Source organism: Panthera leo, chromosome B1 (assembly GCF_018350215.1).
Source record: "Panthera leo isolate Ple1 chromosome B1, P.leo_Ple1_pat1.1, whole genome shotgun sequence".
Classification (NCBI taxonomy): domain Eukaryota; kingdom Metazoa; phylum Chordata; class Mammalia; order Carnivora; family Felidae; genus Panthera; species Panthera leo.
The window spans coordinates 146,347,815-146,363,598 of NC_056682.1; the positions used below are offsets into that span (position 1 = coordinate 146,347,815).

At 41.5% G+C, this 15,784-nt stretch overlaps 1 protein-coding gene across 4 annotated transcripts in view; it reads left to right on the top strand.

The window, feature by feature from the left end:
- The first annotated feature begins 795 nt into the window (after positions 1-795).
- The window catches only part of ADAMTS3 (ADAM metallopeptidase with thrombospondin type 1 motif 3), a 259,971-nt gene continuing 244,982 nt past the window's right edge, over positions 796-15,784 (top strand). For 3 of the 4 annotated variants that reach the window (XM_042936209.1, XM_042936210.1, XM_042936212.1), the window contains exons 1-2: positions 796-902; positions 2,192-2,219. In XM_042936209.1, coding sequence (XP_042792143.1) covers positions 834-902; positions 2,192-2,219 — 97 coding nt within the window. In that variant the 5' untranslated portion in view covers positions 796-833. Of the gene's footprint in view, positions 903-1,651; positions 1,762-2,191; positions 2,220-15,784 lie in introns of those variants that run through there. The other variant, XM_042936211.1, reaches the window with a different exon arrangement.

Here is a 15,784-nt window from a genome sequence, read left to right on the forward strand (position 1 = left end):
AAGCGGTGTGGAACCCTGACCCTGCCTGGGGCCGGCCGCCTGAGCGATCCTCTCCACTCCTCCCCACTACTCGCCGTCCTCCCGCGCCGGCCGCACCCGCCCCGGCCATCCCGGCGGGCGCGGGGGGCGCGGGCCCCGGCCCCGCGTGACGTGGGCGCCGCGGCGGGAGGGGCCGCCCGGGGGGCTCCGGCCGCCTTATTAGCGCCCGGCGGGTCGCCGGCAGCCAGCAGACCGCCGCTTTGCGAGCAACAGGAGCCGGCTAGCGTCCCACTCCTCCCACCTCCTCCGCCAGCCTCCTCCTCCTCCCCTTCGGCTCCTCCCGCCCCCACCTCTGTGTGAGCGGCGGAGTCGCCCTCTCGCTGCCTCTTTCTCCCGCTCCCGCTCGCTCGTCTCTCTCGCTAATACTTCCCCCTGCTGTGCTCCAGGGCACCCAAGCATTCTCCGCGCTAACCTTAGGGACCAATGGTGCTCGAAAAGCCTAGGAAAAGCTGCTTCGGGCGCAGATAGTTGGAAGCCCCTGGTCCCTTCCCCCTCTCCCGGCGCAGCCCGTGCCCGGCTCGCAGCACCTTCTCGCTCCTGCACACTCTGTTTGGGAGGACGGGGTGAGAAGGTGAAGTGGAAAGAACTGCAGAGCAGAGGGGGCCAGTCTCAGAGCTCAAATTTCATTTTCATTGAAGCAAATCACAGAAGATCAGTTTTTTTTTTTTTATTCTGCATTTTTTCCTTTTTCCTTTTTTTTTTTTTTTTTTTTTAAGAAACTTATTTTTGGGGGGGCGGGGGTTTGCTCTGGGCATCTGTTTTGTCCAGTAGTTGAAAAGTGAACTCGACTCGTGATGGTTCTCCTGTCACTTTGGTTGATAGCAGCCGCTCTGGTAGAGGTTAGGACTTCAGCTGATGGACAAGTAAGTGGAAAATAATAACAAGAAAAAACTCAAACCCAACCTTTTCCCGAAAAAGTTCCTCCCCTCTTTCCCCTCCTCTCTTTCCTCCTCCCCCCTCCCACCCTTCCCTGTTATCTTGTGCGTTCAGGACCGGTGTTTGAGGGCTGGGCGCATCGTGCGGGGCTTTCTGGGGTGGGGGGTTGCACTGCAGGGTGGGGGTTATGACTCTGCCTCTGGGAGCCCAAGGCTTGTCACACCTAGGGCTCCCCCCCCCCCCCCTTTTGCGGCATTCGTAACAATTCCTGGTGACAAACTGCAGCCAATTCGCATCCTCGCCGGGCCATCTGGGTTTCCCCTTTCCGGAGGGCGGTCTGGGCGCTTGAATGAAGTTCTGGACGCTGGGTCCGGGATCCCAGTGCTCTGGCTGCTGCCGCCGGAGTCGGGTTCGCGGGGCTTTCTCTCCTCCTCACTGACTCACAGCTTTTTCGGGCAGCCGGAGGCGGGGGTTTCAGGAAGTCCCTGGGCCGGACAGGGAGCCATCCAGTAGACACGTGTCCTGGGAGGACCGCGGCCGGGCTGGGGTTTGACAGTTGGGGAGGGGGGCTGGGGACGTTTCCTGCCCTGCGTTTTCGTGGGCAGAGGCTGGAGGCGCCGGCCGCTTTTCTCCCCTCCCCCTCTGCACAACTCCTCCTCTTTTAAAGCTAAGTTGAGTGCGGCTCTGTTTCTTTTCGGCCCAGCCCCCACCCACCCTTTGGAGACTCAAGGTGAAGCCCGATGCGCCTAGAAGAGTCCTTGAGAAGGCTCAGCGGGACGAGCCAAGCCGTTTGTAGTAAATCACATCAGCTCAGGGCCGGTGGGACTTTGAGCACAGAATTTCTCTGTGAGTTTTTGTAGCTTCTCTGCTCTGCCTGGTCTGGCCATAGGTTAAAAACTCGAAGAATGTCTAGTTGATTCTTGACCTCAAATCTGATACCTCAGACCCCCTTCTAGCTAGAGATTTTCATTGCTAATCCTCACCCAGTATCTGAGTTTTAAGAAAAGAATATTGAATGTCAGTATTTATTTTTGCTGGCTTCATAAATATTAAAATTAAAACGGGCAAACAACTCGCTGTAACAAACTGTTATTGAAATGGCTCATTCTCTTGCCCCAAGAACCTACAAACCAAGGTGCAGCCTTTAGGCACCAGTCCTCGTCTCCAGCATCTCCTGATTAGCCCCTGAAAAGCATTAATGGTAGAAATAAAACGCACGAGGTGATAAGATGAAACCCAGTAACTGTTTCTTTTTACTTTCCCCCCTCCTTTCCAGGCTGGTAATGAAGAAATGGTGCAAATAGGTAAGCCTTGTTCTCAGATGTCATTCTTATCTTGGTAGAAAGAAAGGGATGAAATTAGCTAATTAAAATATTGTTTCTGAAATTTCTCCCATTGGTGGTTAAAAAATAATTCGTCGTCCAGGAACATTTCTGTTCTTCTCTTCCTCTTTCTGGAGGAAGGTCCCACTTTTCTCAGGTTGAGTTAAAGTGGTATAAAAATTTGCAGTTGGGTTTTTTTATGCATCAATTTTTTCAGGCTTGTCTTTGGACAAGCCACTGGTAGGTACTTGGCAGATGATGTAGAGATTGGAATAAGGCATGGAGATAAGTCAAATCAATTTATGTAGCTTTAGGAAGAGTATATCTGATTAGAACAGAAAGCAAAGTGTAAGAATGCTACAAAGAAGGGAAAAATGAAAGACAGGATGAAAATTTTTCTCTTAAAATTTTTCCAGCTTTATTTCTAATTTTTTTTAATGTTTATTTATTTTTGAGACAGAGAGAGACAGAGCATGAATGGGGGAGGGTTAGAGAGAGAGGGAGACATAGAATCTGAAGCAGGCTCCAGGCTCTGAGCTGTCAGCACAGAGCCCGATGTGGGGCTCGAACTCACGGACTGTGAGATCATGACCTGAGCTGAAGTCAGACGCTTAACTGACTGAGCCACACAGGTGCCCCATAAAATTTTTCCAGCTTTAAATAAGCCCTCCGATGACTTATCTTATTCCACCTACTTTACAACAATTATCTGCTAATGTGTAAGATACTGCTCGGCGTTTGCAAATAACATCTAAAACTTCAGTATTACCTGGTGATGTGGGAATTACTCCCATTTTATGGGTGAGAAGACTGAGGCTCAGAGAGTATATGTGAATTGTAACAGGTCATTCCAAAGTCCACGTGATCTTTTTTTTTCTTTTTTTGAAGCTGTTTATAATAATATAATAGTTCTGAATTCAGAGACTGAAGGTCATCTGGCCAGAAGACAGGCTCAATTCAAAGTCTTTTTATATACATTTAATTTGGATTACTTTAAACGATAAATTTTCATTTTGGCAGAATATTAGTCTCTGTAAATTCTGTATTTGTCAAGTGATATTGTAAAGTCATCTTTTAGATGAAAAGTTTTGATTACTGCAAACATAGTTATGTGTCATTGCCTATGTGCTCTGCTCTGGGCGGTGTTAATTGCTTTGCGCAGATTATGTCATCTAATTCTCACAACCATTATGAGGTAGATACACCACTGTGCCCTTTTTTAGATTTGAAGAAATTGAAACTTGAGAGGTTCTGCAGCTACCTGCTGTAGTGCGTAGTAGAGAGCTAAGAGGATTCCATGCTTGCAAACTAATGCAGGAACCCCAAGATCCGGGCTATCTGCATATGTCAGAATGCTGTCGTGTGCAATCTTTGGCATTGCTGGAACTCTTCCCCAAGCTTAGACCTCAGTAGTAAGAATAGGACAAAGGAGAGGAGAGTGACTGAGAACTGCATTAAATATATAGCGTCTGTGAAGACATTTGTCATTTGTAACTCATGACATTTAGCCATCAACATATATCTTTAAAAAAATTTTTTTTTTAATTTTTAACATGTATTTATTTTTGAGAGATAGAGAGAGACAGAGTATGAGCAGGGGAGGGGCAGAGAGAGACACACACACAGAATTCGAAGCAGGCTCCAGGCTCTGAGCTGTCAGCGGAGAGCCCGACGCGGGGCTCGAACTCACAAACTGTGAGATCATGACCTGAGCTGAAGTCGGACACTCAATCAACAGAGACACCCAAGCCCCAACATATATCTTTTTAAAGAAGGATTTAAAAAAAAAATCCTCAAAACAAGTAGAAGAGAAAGTTATCTTTCTTTTTTATTGCTTAATCGTTTGATTACTTACACATCCCAACTTTTCAATATGTAAATTTTAAAGCGGTTTTAAGATTATCCATTTTAGGGGCAGCCTGGGTGGCTCAGTCCGTTGAGCAGTGCAGAGGCTGCTTGGGATTCTCTCTCTCCCTCTGTCTCTGTCCTTCTCCTGCTCATACTGTCTCTGTCTCTCTGTAAATAAATAAATAAGCCTAAAAAATTTTTAAAAAGATCACCCATTCTATCAAAGGAATAAAATATATTGCTTTGATTAAATTTTCAGATAGAATCAGCATGCTCTCCTGTAAAAGGCCCTGAGTTAGACTTTGGCCCATTCCTTTTGTTAATATGAATCACGTTGGTTGCTGGTTTCTACAGGGAAGGAAGTGGCACAGGTGTGCTTAAATTTGGTAGGAAGAAGATAAGTAGCAATATGGAAGAGGGGAGGGCAGGGGACTCTTGGATTGTGTTGCTGGAGATTTGCTTACTCCCAAGTGCCTCGGCTTTATGGGGATTCTCTCTTTTATTTCTATCACTTTTATTTACCATTTTCAGGTCGAGTGAAGAAAAGAAATAAGAATAAAAATAGGTTTGATTCATGAGTCTTGTGATAGTAAAAGTATAGCTATCATTTGGCTTTGGGTTATAATCATTTATGTAGCTCTTGAAAGGGGTTTAAAAATACATTTAAAAAAATGTGTGTAGTAATGAGACGTCTTTCCCTTGTCCCCATGTGTAAGGGGGTTGCCTGCCTGGAAGTTTGGTCAAATGCCCTCCTCTACATATAATTAATTTTTTTTCCAATAATAAATTTAAAAGTGGTTTTATATAACCACTCTTAGAGGTGCCATTTGATGAATGGTACAATTAGGGAAGACTAATAAGGCTTGCAGAGTTAATTAACTTCTTGGTCTCCAAATTGGCTAGAGAAGAGTCCATGGTTCTGAATAGTTTCTCTGCATAATTTAATGTCTCAGGAAGACATAAATATTAATTAGTGACAAACCATAAACTATTAGGAAGCTCAATTAAAAAACATAGTTTCTGTTGAGGTATCATATACATGCAGGATAGTGCATATGAGTGTACCCCTTGCTGATTCTTCATGAAACAAACAGTCCTGTGTAACTAGCTTCTGGAACAGTAAGTACATTACTAGCATGAATGCCACCTTCTCAGCACTATCCTTTCCCCCCGACCCCACCCCCGCCATGATAGGTAACCATTTGCTTGACTTCTGACAGGATTGGTTAATTTTGCCAGTTTTTAAATGCTTTTTGTAAGTACAGTCACACAACATGTGCTTGAGAAAATGATGAAAATGTGCTTAATAACGCTTTAGCTCTCTAACGTAGGAAGGCTTTTATTTAGGTAGAGAGAGGGCAGTTGTGATGGGGCAGGTTAGAATATGTATAGATATATGATTTAGATAGTGTATAGTGTATTGACAGGCGATTGTTCTTTCCTTCTCCCTCTACCCAGTGGGAAAATGCCCTCTTTTTAAACTTTTTTTAAATATTTATTTATTTTTGAGAGTACGAGACAGCGAGTGGGGGAGGGGCAGAGAGAGGGAGACAGAGGAACCGATGAGGGCTCTGTGCTCGAACTCACAAACTGTGAGATCGTGACCTGAGCCGAAATCAAGAGGTGGCAGCTTAACCAACTGAGCCACCCAGGCGCCCCCTAAAATGCCCTCTTGATATGTGGGAAAGTATGATTCACCCTGGAGAAAATGGGTAAATAGGTTTTGATCTCTGACCTACTTCTCTGCTCCTTTGTCAACCAGAGAGGAACAATTTACCTACCTATCTACACCCATACACACATACACTCATACATATATCTATATATATACATACACCCATACATGCATATACATGCATATAGGTACATGTGTGAATGTGTATGCACTGTGTAAATGTGTGTGATTCATGAGGTCATTAACATACTTCTGTGGCATGTTAGGGAGCGCTTTCATTCTGACTCAGAATATGGCCTTGGTGGGATGCCTAAGGTAATTGTGGGCAGCTGGCTGGCTGGCCTGATTGGGTAAGGAGCCTTGCTCTGTGACACATGTGGCTTAGGAAATAATCATGGTTTTGTAGAAATTGGAGAATCTGCAAAAGAATTCTCTGAGTCCTTTGTTTCATAAGCTGCCACTTAGATATTGCCTGAGTATCATTAGAGGAAAAATCGTGAGGGTTTGGTGTTGTGCTGAGTTCCCTTGCTTACCCCCCTCTCTTGGAATCAGGGCATATCTATCTTTCTCTGCCCTATTTCTGTTTCCCAGTTTCAAATTCCATTCCATTTCATTCTTAACCAAATAAAGTTGCTAATCTTGTCCTCTCAAATATCCAGTTTATTGAGAGAGATTTTTTCATCATTTGCAGGTATTTATTTGGTTTTCAAGGTTTAGTGTGAGTCACTTCACCTAGTCCTTGGCTCGTGGTGGGCATTTCTACTAGTGTAGACCTCATGAGAGCAAACAGTTTGTCTTGATGATTGCTGTATCTCCAGTGTATAAAATTGGGCTTGGTGCCCTGTGGGTCCTCAAATACTTGTTATTCAATGCATAGATCTGGTGAGCAGGGCATTATATTGGGATTCACCTGTGTTCTATATTTTCTTAAATGCTCTTGTTCTGTGCCCCTTATCAGGTTTAATTGGTTCTCAAGAAAATGCTGATGGTCATAATGGCTATCCAATTAATTATTCAATGTTATCAAGACTCCTTGTAACTTCTCATTGCACTCCACAAAGCTCAGGGACCTGGGTTTATTGGTCTCTCATCTATTTGTTAAGATTTGCCAAATTGAACTGAATCACGTACAGGTTTGGAATGCCCACTAACTTTGCACTAATGTCTACTTGAGATCATTTGCCTTGTTCCAGGCATCAGGGGAAATAAGATAACCTAAGCTTAAAATCGATGAACCCAGTGTGCCAGCAGCAATACTAAAAAGTGTGACTTAAAGGGATTTAAAGGGATCTTTTGTAAAATTTAGAATAGCTACCCATTTAAGCCATTGTTCTTTCTTGTAACTAAAGATTGTGCACTTGACTTTATTGATTTAGCTTCCACCCCTCCACTAAGCATCAAAATGGGTAATATTAAATGTTTTAAGCTTTGTAGATGAAGAGGTTATGAAGTGTAGCATGTTAATTTAGTACCCGCAAATTATTATTGCTGTTTAGCTGAAATACTTCTTCCCCTTACTTTCACTGTTTTTTCTTGCCATTGTACCAAATAATCACAATATTGCTCAGAAATATTAAGAAATCCCCATGGTCACTTCTGCTTCCAGGATGATTATCTCTAAGCATTCTTTGCTTGCGGGGAGCCAACCCAGATTACCTTGGAAATCCATTAGGGACAATGCCAAATTGCCTGGTAAAATCATGAGTGATTTCAATATGAAGAGTTTGGTTACACTACTTGGATTGAATATAGTAACAGTGATGACTTAGGTGGAACACTAATGCCAGAATTTTGGGAAGCTTCTTTTTCATGTTGCTCCCATAGATATCAGCTTTTACTCCTAAACTGTGCTGCTGCTATTGTTACAAATTGTTTATTCTTTTTAATTAGTTTTCTTTCTGAACATAGATGTTTTACATGTGCCCATTATAACTGTCTTCTTTAATTTTTCTGTATACCCCAGATTTTTGACAATCATCTTAAATACCAATTTAGCATGTTCTTACCCAGTCATCATTTATTTATTTTTTTTACTTGTTTATTTATTTTTGAGAGGCAGAGAGAGACAGAACACGAGACAGGGGAGGGGCAGAGAGAGAGGGAGACACAGAATCGGAAGCAGGCTCCAAGCTGTCAGCACAGAGCCGGAGGCGGGACTTGAACTCACAAATTGTGAGATCATGACCTGAGCCGAAGTCAGATGCTTAACTGACTGAGCCACCAAGGCACCCGTTACCCAGTCATCATTCAATACACATGTTGTGTAGGTTATTTTTGTATACCTGTTTTTGTTTTGTTTGGTATTTTAGTGAAATTTTCCACATCACTACAAAATCCTTATGAACATCATTTTAATCTCATTATCCTAATAAACCTTAATTTATGTACTTATTAATACCTATTTTCTCATAATGAATGTTGCCACACAGCTTGCTTTTCAAATGACTACTTTAGGAGAAAGCTCTAGAAGCTGCTGGCTGAGTAAAACCAAATTAACATGATATGTGTTGGCAGATGGCTTTTGAAGTTTGTAGGACCTGAACTCTTACTGGTAGTATAGGGAAGCATTGATTTTTTAAAATGTCCATTTTAAATTAGTTTTGGTTCTGCTCTTCTTAAATCTGAATGTAATTTTTAAATATTTGGTTATGCCATCTCTGAAAAATGCAATGAATTATTTTTCTAGTTATCAAGTACCCTGGTTCATGGTTTAAGAGCAATTATAAAAATGTTTTGTAAATTTTATTAGTACTATGACAAGATTCATCTACCTCATAGAATTTGAGAGCTGTATATTCTTTCGAATGGTTAGTAAAGCATGGGAAGAGTTTCCTAGTTTAGGAATCTTTGTTCCCACATGTAATTTATCCATCATAATTTTCCCAATATGTTTATATGATTTTGCTGACTAACTGTAAATCCTTAGGAGAGATTTTGTGGTAATGTCAGTTTCTTGTTTATAAAAATGATTGCCACAAATTTAGCATGATGAATCTTTATGGAATTTAGAATAAATTATGAACAGCATGAAACAGTCTATCTTGTTTTTGAAGTGACTGGTAAACCAGAAATAACATTTAGGAAACTCGTAGGAAGTAACATAGGATTAAATACATGAATCTTCAAATACTGGGATCTTAGATGTTAAATACCATTTCCTACAAATTTTCTTCATATTTAGTACTTATATTTTTATATATGTATGCATACAAATTAAAAAGAATGATTGAAGTCATTATTCATATGAGTTTGAGTTCTCTTTCTTTTATATGTAAAAATACCTCTTTTTCATGTAAAGTCCATTCCTTAATCTAAAACATAACCAGCATATCCAGGAGAGGACCTATTAGTTTTCATTGCCTTGCTTCTATCAAATGGTCAGGGGCACAGACTCTGTTCACTCTGGTTTAAAAGCCTGATTCCACTACTTTCTAGCTGATGACTTTAACTTCTCAAGGCATCACTTTCTTCTACGTAACATAGGCATATTACTACTACTTACTTCATAGAATTATAAAGGATTCATAAAATGCTGGCACTTGGTAAGCAAGTTAGAACAATAGCTATTATTAGTACTATATCTTAGTCTTGTGCTTTTTAAAACACTTTTACTCAATGAGAGCCACCTCTTTCTAACCGGTACATTTTTGATAGGTCTGTCTACCACCATGAATTTCCAGGAACCTTAATTTACTGTGTCAAGGACTTGTAAACTCTCCAACCACTCAACTCACCATGTGACAGCTCTTTGAGAGTTCTATTTTCATGTATTATCTTAATGTTGGTAACTCAATATACTGTTGCTTAATTCGTTGGAATATGGCAGTGGAGGGAGGAGTTGGGTAAGGAATGAATGGTACAAAAACAGTTATTCCATATGGATTCTGTACCAACTATATTTCATGTATGCAAGACACAATTCTTTCTTCTTTTCACCTTGTTTGTTAAAAGTCCTTTTCATTTCATTGAGAGAAAGTTCCTATATTAATCATGACTCCTTTGGATGGAAATAACAGGAACCCAGTTGACACTGGTTAAGGAACACAAAATTGATCAGGTAATCAAAGTCAGGTAGAGCTGAACCGAGGGCTCAAATAATGTCAGAAATCCCTCCCTTTCCTCCCTCTACTCTTCTTTCTTTCTCATTTTCCTGCTTTGGCTTTATTTCTTTATCAGGATATGATTGGTCGTGCCTCAGGTTGTGGCAAAGACTGTCACTAGCATCTCTGGGCTATCATTCTACCTTTTACCCCAGTAAGCAGAGCACTTTTTTTTTTTTGTTAATGATTATTTATTTTTTGAGAGAAAGAGACAGAGCATGAGTGGGGGAGGAGCAGAGAGGGAGGGAGACACAGAATCCGAAGCAGGCTCCAGGCTCTGAGCTGTCAGCACAGAGCTGACGCAGGGCTTGAACTCACAGACTGTGAGATCATAACCTGAACTGAAGTTGGACACTTAACTGACTGAGCCACCCAAGCGTCCCACAGAACACTTGTTTTTTGACAGCTCCAGCAAAAATTCCTGGTGGGGCTTTTATTGGCTACTTGGCTTTGAACGATTCTCTATGGTCAGGGGATGCAGTGCCCTGATTGGCCTGAACTGGGACATTTTACTCTTGACTTATAGGGATTGTGAGTGGAATGTGGGTTGGTTACCTGAGGGAATACTGGGATGTAGTTAAAGAAAAAGGAGGATGGATGCCGAAGAGAACACATGTGAGGGCCTACCAGCATAGTGCATGGGATCTGATGGCTGTGGTAGGTAGAATAATGCTCCCCCCTCCCCACCACAATAGGTCTACATCTGAATCCCTGGACCTGTGAATATGTTATGTTACATGGCAAGAGGAATTCAGTTTGCAGATAAAATAAAGTTGCTAATCAATTGGCCTTTATTTATTTATTTTTTAATGCTTATTTATATTTAAATATTTTGAGAGTGGGAGAGAGAGTGCAAGCAAGCATGTGGGCAGGGGAGGGGCAGAGAGAGAGGAAAGAGAGAATCCCAAGAAGCCTCCACGCTGTCACCACAGAGCTGGATGTGGGCTGGATCTCATGAACCAGGAGATCATGACCTAAGCCCAAAATCAAGAGTCAGATTCTTGGCTGACCGAGCCACCCGGGTGCTCCAGTTGGCCTTTAAATAGGGAGACTATCCTGGATTATTGGGGGGTGTCCTGAGAAGTGGAAGAGGGAGACCATAGAGACAAAACTAGAGAGATGGCAGCAAAAGACAGACTTGGTCTGATGTTTCTGGCTTTGAAGATGAAGGAAGGGAACCATACGCCAGGGAATGCAGGTGAGCTCTGGAAGCTGGAAAAAGTCAAGGAAACAGATTATTCCCAGTGGTTCTTGAAGAAATGCAGCCCTGTGAACACCCATGTGACCTATTGCAGACTCCTGACCTCCAGAACTGTAGGATAACTGTAGGAGAACTGTAGATAACTGTAGGATAACTCCTGACCTCCAGAACTGTGTTTCAAGTGGCTGAGTTTGTGGCAGTTTGTTACAACAGCAATAGGAAGCTACTAGAGTGGCCCAGTGGACTGTCCCAGTTTCTCATACCTTTGTCATACTGTGAGCCAGACGATTTTAGATTTGGAAAATATAATCACCACAAGGAAGCTTCAGGGAAAACCTTTAAAATGCTATTCACGTTTCTTATCTGTCATATTTTCCTAAGCTTTTGGCCCTGGGGACAAATGCTCATTTTCCTGGCTTTAAATTCTAGGCTCAATATTAGTCTTTCAAGGTATTATCTATCAAAAAATTGTGAGACGTATGAGAAATATTAATGTATAGAATGTCTAATACAGCTCTCGAGTCTGTGAAACTTCCAGTGATGATAAATATAACCGGTAGACGTCCTTCTTTAAAGCTAAGATCAGAATGTTAACATTTTGGCATTGGGGCCTCACATTAAAAAAACACAAAAACCAAAAGATTCCTCTATTTGTTATTCTGTTATTGATTATTTGATCCTTTTAACATGTAGCAAACAAAGAAAATACTTGGACATTTTTCTTTAAAACATTTTTTTTTCACTTTTTTTTTTTTTTTCCTTCAAAGATCTTCTCTTACCTGGTGTCATGTTCTGGAACACCAAAGGACGTGCTGTTCTTTCCTAAGTGACTCTCTTGAACATAAACATTGTGCAATTGCAACAAATATTTATGAAAAAGACAGATTTTAAAAAAAATGAGGAGAATTTTTAAGTTCACAACTATTTGTTCTTTCTTAATGAGTAAAAAAAAAAAAAGCAAGCTTTTATTTTTTTTCTCCCCTCCAATAGCTTGATGAAAAATGTTTGACTGTGAAAGTAGATTTGCAACGAAAATAAAAGACTTCAAAGAGTTTCTCCGGCTTGCGGTGATAAGAGCCTAGAGGAGATGAAGTGAGGAAAAGAATTTGGCTGTGTTCAGAAGTTTAGCATGTGTCACAACTAATTTTTAGTTGCCTTTGAATGAAGATGGGTCCCCTTCTCTGTTTGTGTTTACAGCCTTGGGAAGCCCTTCAGTGTGTGGTGCCCTCTTTAACGTCCACTCATCACCCTGCTCACATCTTTCCTGGAGCAGCTGGCTCCTGTCATTTCTGATGAAAGTCATTCTCCTACCCGCAGCTCAGGATTTGGAAATGTTGTTGTTGGAGCTGCTTCTTTAGCAGATCTTGAAAATGCTTATTCGATTTCATTCTTGTGGCCAGATTGTTGCATACTGAAAGTTTATACCTGAAAAAGGAAATTGCCTGTGTGAACTGTCTCTTTATAGTAATCAACCAGTTCTTGGGAGAGAATCTCAGCATCTGGGTAGGGTAATAGAGTATGGGTTCTTACAGCTTGCCTGGACTTCAGGCCCTCGGTTGACATGGAGCTTGGAGATTCCTTCTAACCGTATCAGAAACACCAGACTGGGGCAGGAATAGAGGTGGGTGAGGCCTGAGAGGTACTGGCAGGTGGAAAGAATGTTCAGTTCACTTCCAACTTCCATAGCTCTAGCTAGATGGTGATGGTCACAGTGATAATAACATCAGTTAATTTTTCATCTATTAAAATCTTAATAGCTGGTATAAGCCTTTTATGTGCCTTACCACCTTATTTGAGCCCAGTTATTACCCTCATTTGACAACCTGTCAGCCTTAATTTTCATAATTTGCTTGCAGATGGCACAATGTGCATCAGCTTGAAATGAGAATTCAAACAGTGCTTTCCGACTCCAGACCTTTAGTACTCAACCATCATACCCTCCCTGCTCCCTTCCTTGCTTGGGAACTCAAACCACATTGCATCAACCACAAGTACTCCAATATTTTGTGTACCAGTTGTAGCTTGGGCTTAATTAGATTAGCTAAAGATTGCTGTGATATGTGCGAGCTTTGTACTGTAGTCACTTGAGGTTTTGTAATGTTGATTGTGCTACTGAACGCTTTTGTTCTCTTACTGTTCTATAGTGTGGTCTTTGAAATGTGCTAGGGGCCTTTAGTAATCTCTAGGAGATGTTTGGGTATCATTCCACAACACATAGATACCAAGCTGCCTGTCCTCAGTTGTGAGCTTCTGTGACTGAATACATGAAGGTATTAAGATGATCCCAGATCACAGACACAATGGCATACAGTGAAAGCACTCCCTCTCAAGAATCCACCTTCCCAAAAATAGCCATTGATTTTTTTTTTTTTTTTCCTCCAAAGACTGTAGTATGCTGGGGACATTTAAGCATAGTTAAGATGCCACACCTGTGCCCCAGGGAACTTAAAATCTCTGAAAGGACATGACGGAAGCGTATAACTTTTCACCCATAGAGATTTTTGTAACTTTTATCCAGACAAAGCATGACAATGAGATCTAAGACACTTAGACCATTGGTCTGTACTCTGGACAAGATAGCAGGGAAGGTTTCCTGGGAGAGATGGGCCTTGAGATAGGCCCTGTGGGCCAGGTTGGATTTGTATAAATAGAGAGAAAGCAGCAGTCCTTTCCCTGGGGGCGAACAGTTGAGTAGGACTTTAAAGGCAGGCATGATTAAGTTGGGTATAGTGAGCTCATTAGAATATTTCAATAGGCTAATACGAGAGATGATATTGCAAAGAAGTTAGGGACAAAGCGCAGAGGGCCTTCAATGACACTTCAGTTTTGATTTGGGTTCTGTTACCCCATCTTCAAGTTTCAGCTTCTTATTTTGTGAAGTGAGAGGATTTCATTAGTAGAGGTCTTTACGGCAATTTTCATGTCTAATATGGAAAAAAGCTATCAATTTTCTGAATCTGTTTTATCCTGATGTAATGATGGGCATTGAAACTATTGAGAGAGAACAACATAGCAATATTAATACCTAACGTTGACTGAGCCACTCTGGATTAGGCCACTTAATTGAAAAACATTTTTTTTAAATGTTTATTTATTTTTGATAAAGACAGAACACAAGCAGGGGAGGGGCAGAGAGAGAGGGAGACACAGAATCTGAAGCAGGCTCCAGGCTCTTTGTCAGCACCAAAGCCTAACAGGGGCTTGAATTCAGGACCCATGAGATCATCACCTGAGTTGAAGTCAGCCTCTTAACCCATTGAGCCACCCTAGGCGCCCCTAGGCCATTTAATTTTGATGAATCTATGAATGGGATGCTGTTATCCTCATTTTACAGATGAGCACTGACAAGAAAGTCTTAAGTGACCAAAATCACAAAGGTAGTAAGTAGTAGAATTTAAGCCTTTTAAATGTGGGACTTTAAAATAGTTTTCCTGGCAGTAATTGAGACAGTATTTTGGTACAATTGATATAATATTTGGTAGTGAGAAATTATGTCAGGGACTTTGGATTCGGTACCTTGTTGGTTTGCAGTGTATAGCAAGGAGGACTTAAAGTGATTGGAAGAGATGGGATTAGTTTGAGAGCAATTTCTAAGAAGAAATCATGAGGACTAGAGTGATATTAAATGGGGCTGGGGGCTGGGGGTAGGGGGGAGTTGAAATAAAGTCAGTGTTCTAGCCTAGGGCTTTCCGAGACCCAGCACATCATGAACAGAAACAGTGAAGTCAGGAAGGCAAGCTGACTATTTAGGTGAAAATGAGAAATTTGGCTTAGATATTTTAGGGGTGCAGAGAAGGGACAACACATTATTCTAGACAGAGAACTGATATGTTTAAGTTTCAGTTTGAGGGAAGTGCCTCTTTTTTTTTAAACCTATATTTACTATTTGCCCATTATGTGCAAATACTTGGCTGAAACACAGACACGTGTTAAAAGTGTCCAGAGTCTCAGAAATGATAAAAATTTTGAAACGATTAGAAAATTCTAACATGGTTGACATTAAAATAGAAAGTCTGATCATTTAAAAGGTCTTCAGGCATATGAAACACAGATTGCCTCCTCAAATACTTTGTAGGTTATGTTTAATATTTGTACGTGTGTACACACTATACAACTATCACACACACACACACACACACACACACACACACACACACACACCCCAGAATGTGTTTTTTTCATTCAGCACAAAGAGGAAGAAGGCATCAAGTTAAACTCTCAAATGAGGAATTTAGAGAATTAATTTTCTGACAAGAAGAATTGTTAGTGTTAGGATTAGTCATCCAGTGAAGACGTGACAACACTTTTTCTTAAAGGTAGTTAGAGTTTCTGAGGAGATCCCGAATGTAAACATACCCCTCTTACTGGCTTGAGGGAACAGGTTAGAAATAGCAAATACAAAGATATAGTAAAAATATCTTTTGCAAATAAGGCTGGGGGAACAGGAGGCTCTCACTTTGATAGGAAGTGTGCTCCCTGGGTGGGGTGTGTCAGACCCCCCTGGGCTAGGGTAGGGCTCATCCCTGCTGAGGTGGAAGACAATGTGTCTCCTATCAGGATCCTTACCCGGAAGAAGAACGAGGAGGGAATCTCTGAGCTTTGCAAACTTCTTATTTTCCGAGACCTATCAATCATATACATCACTCTTCTTCATGAGGCAGGAAGTGGGGTGGGGGAGTTGGGGTGAGGGGGTGGGGTAGGGGCGTGGGTGGGGAGAAGGGTG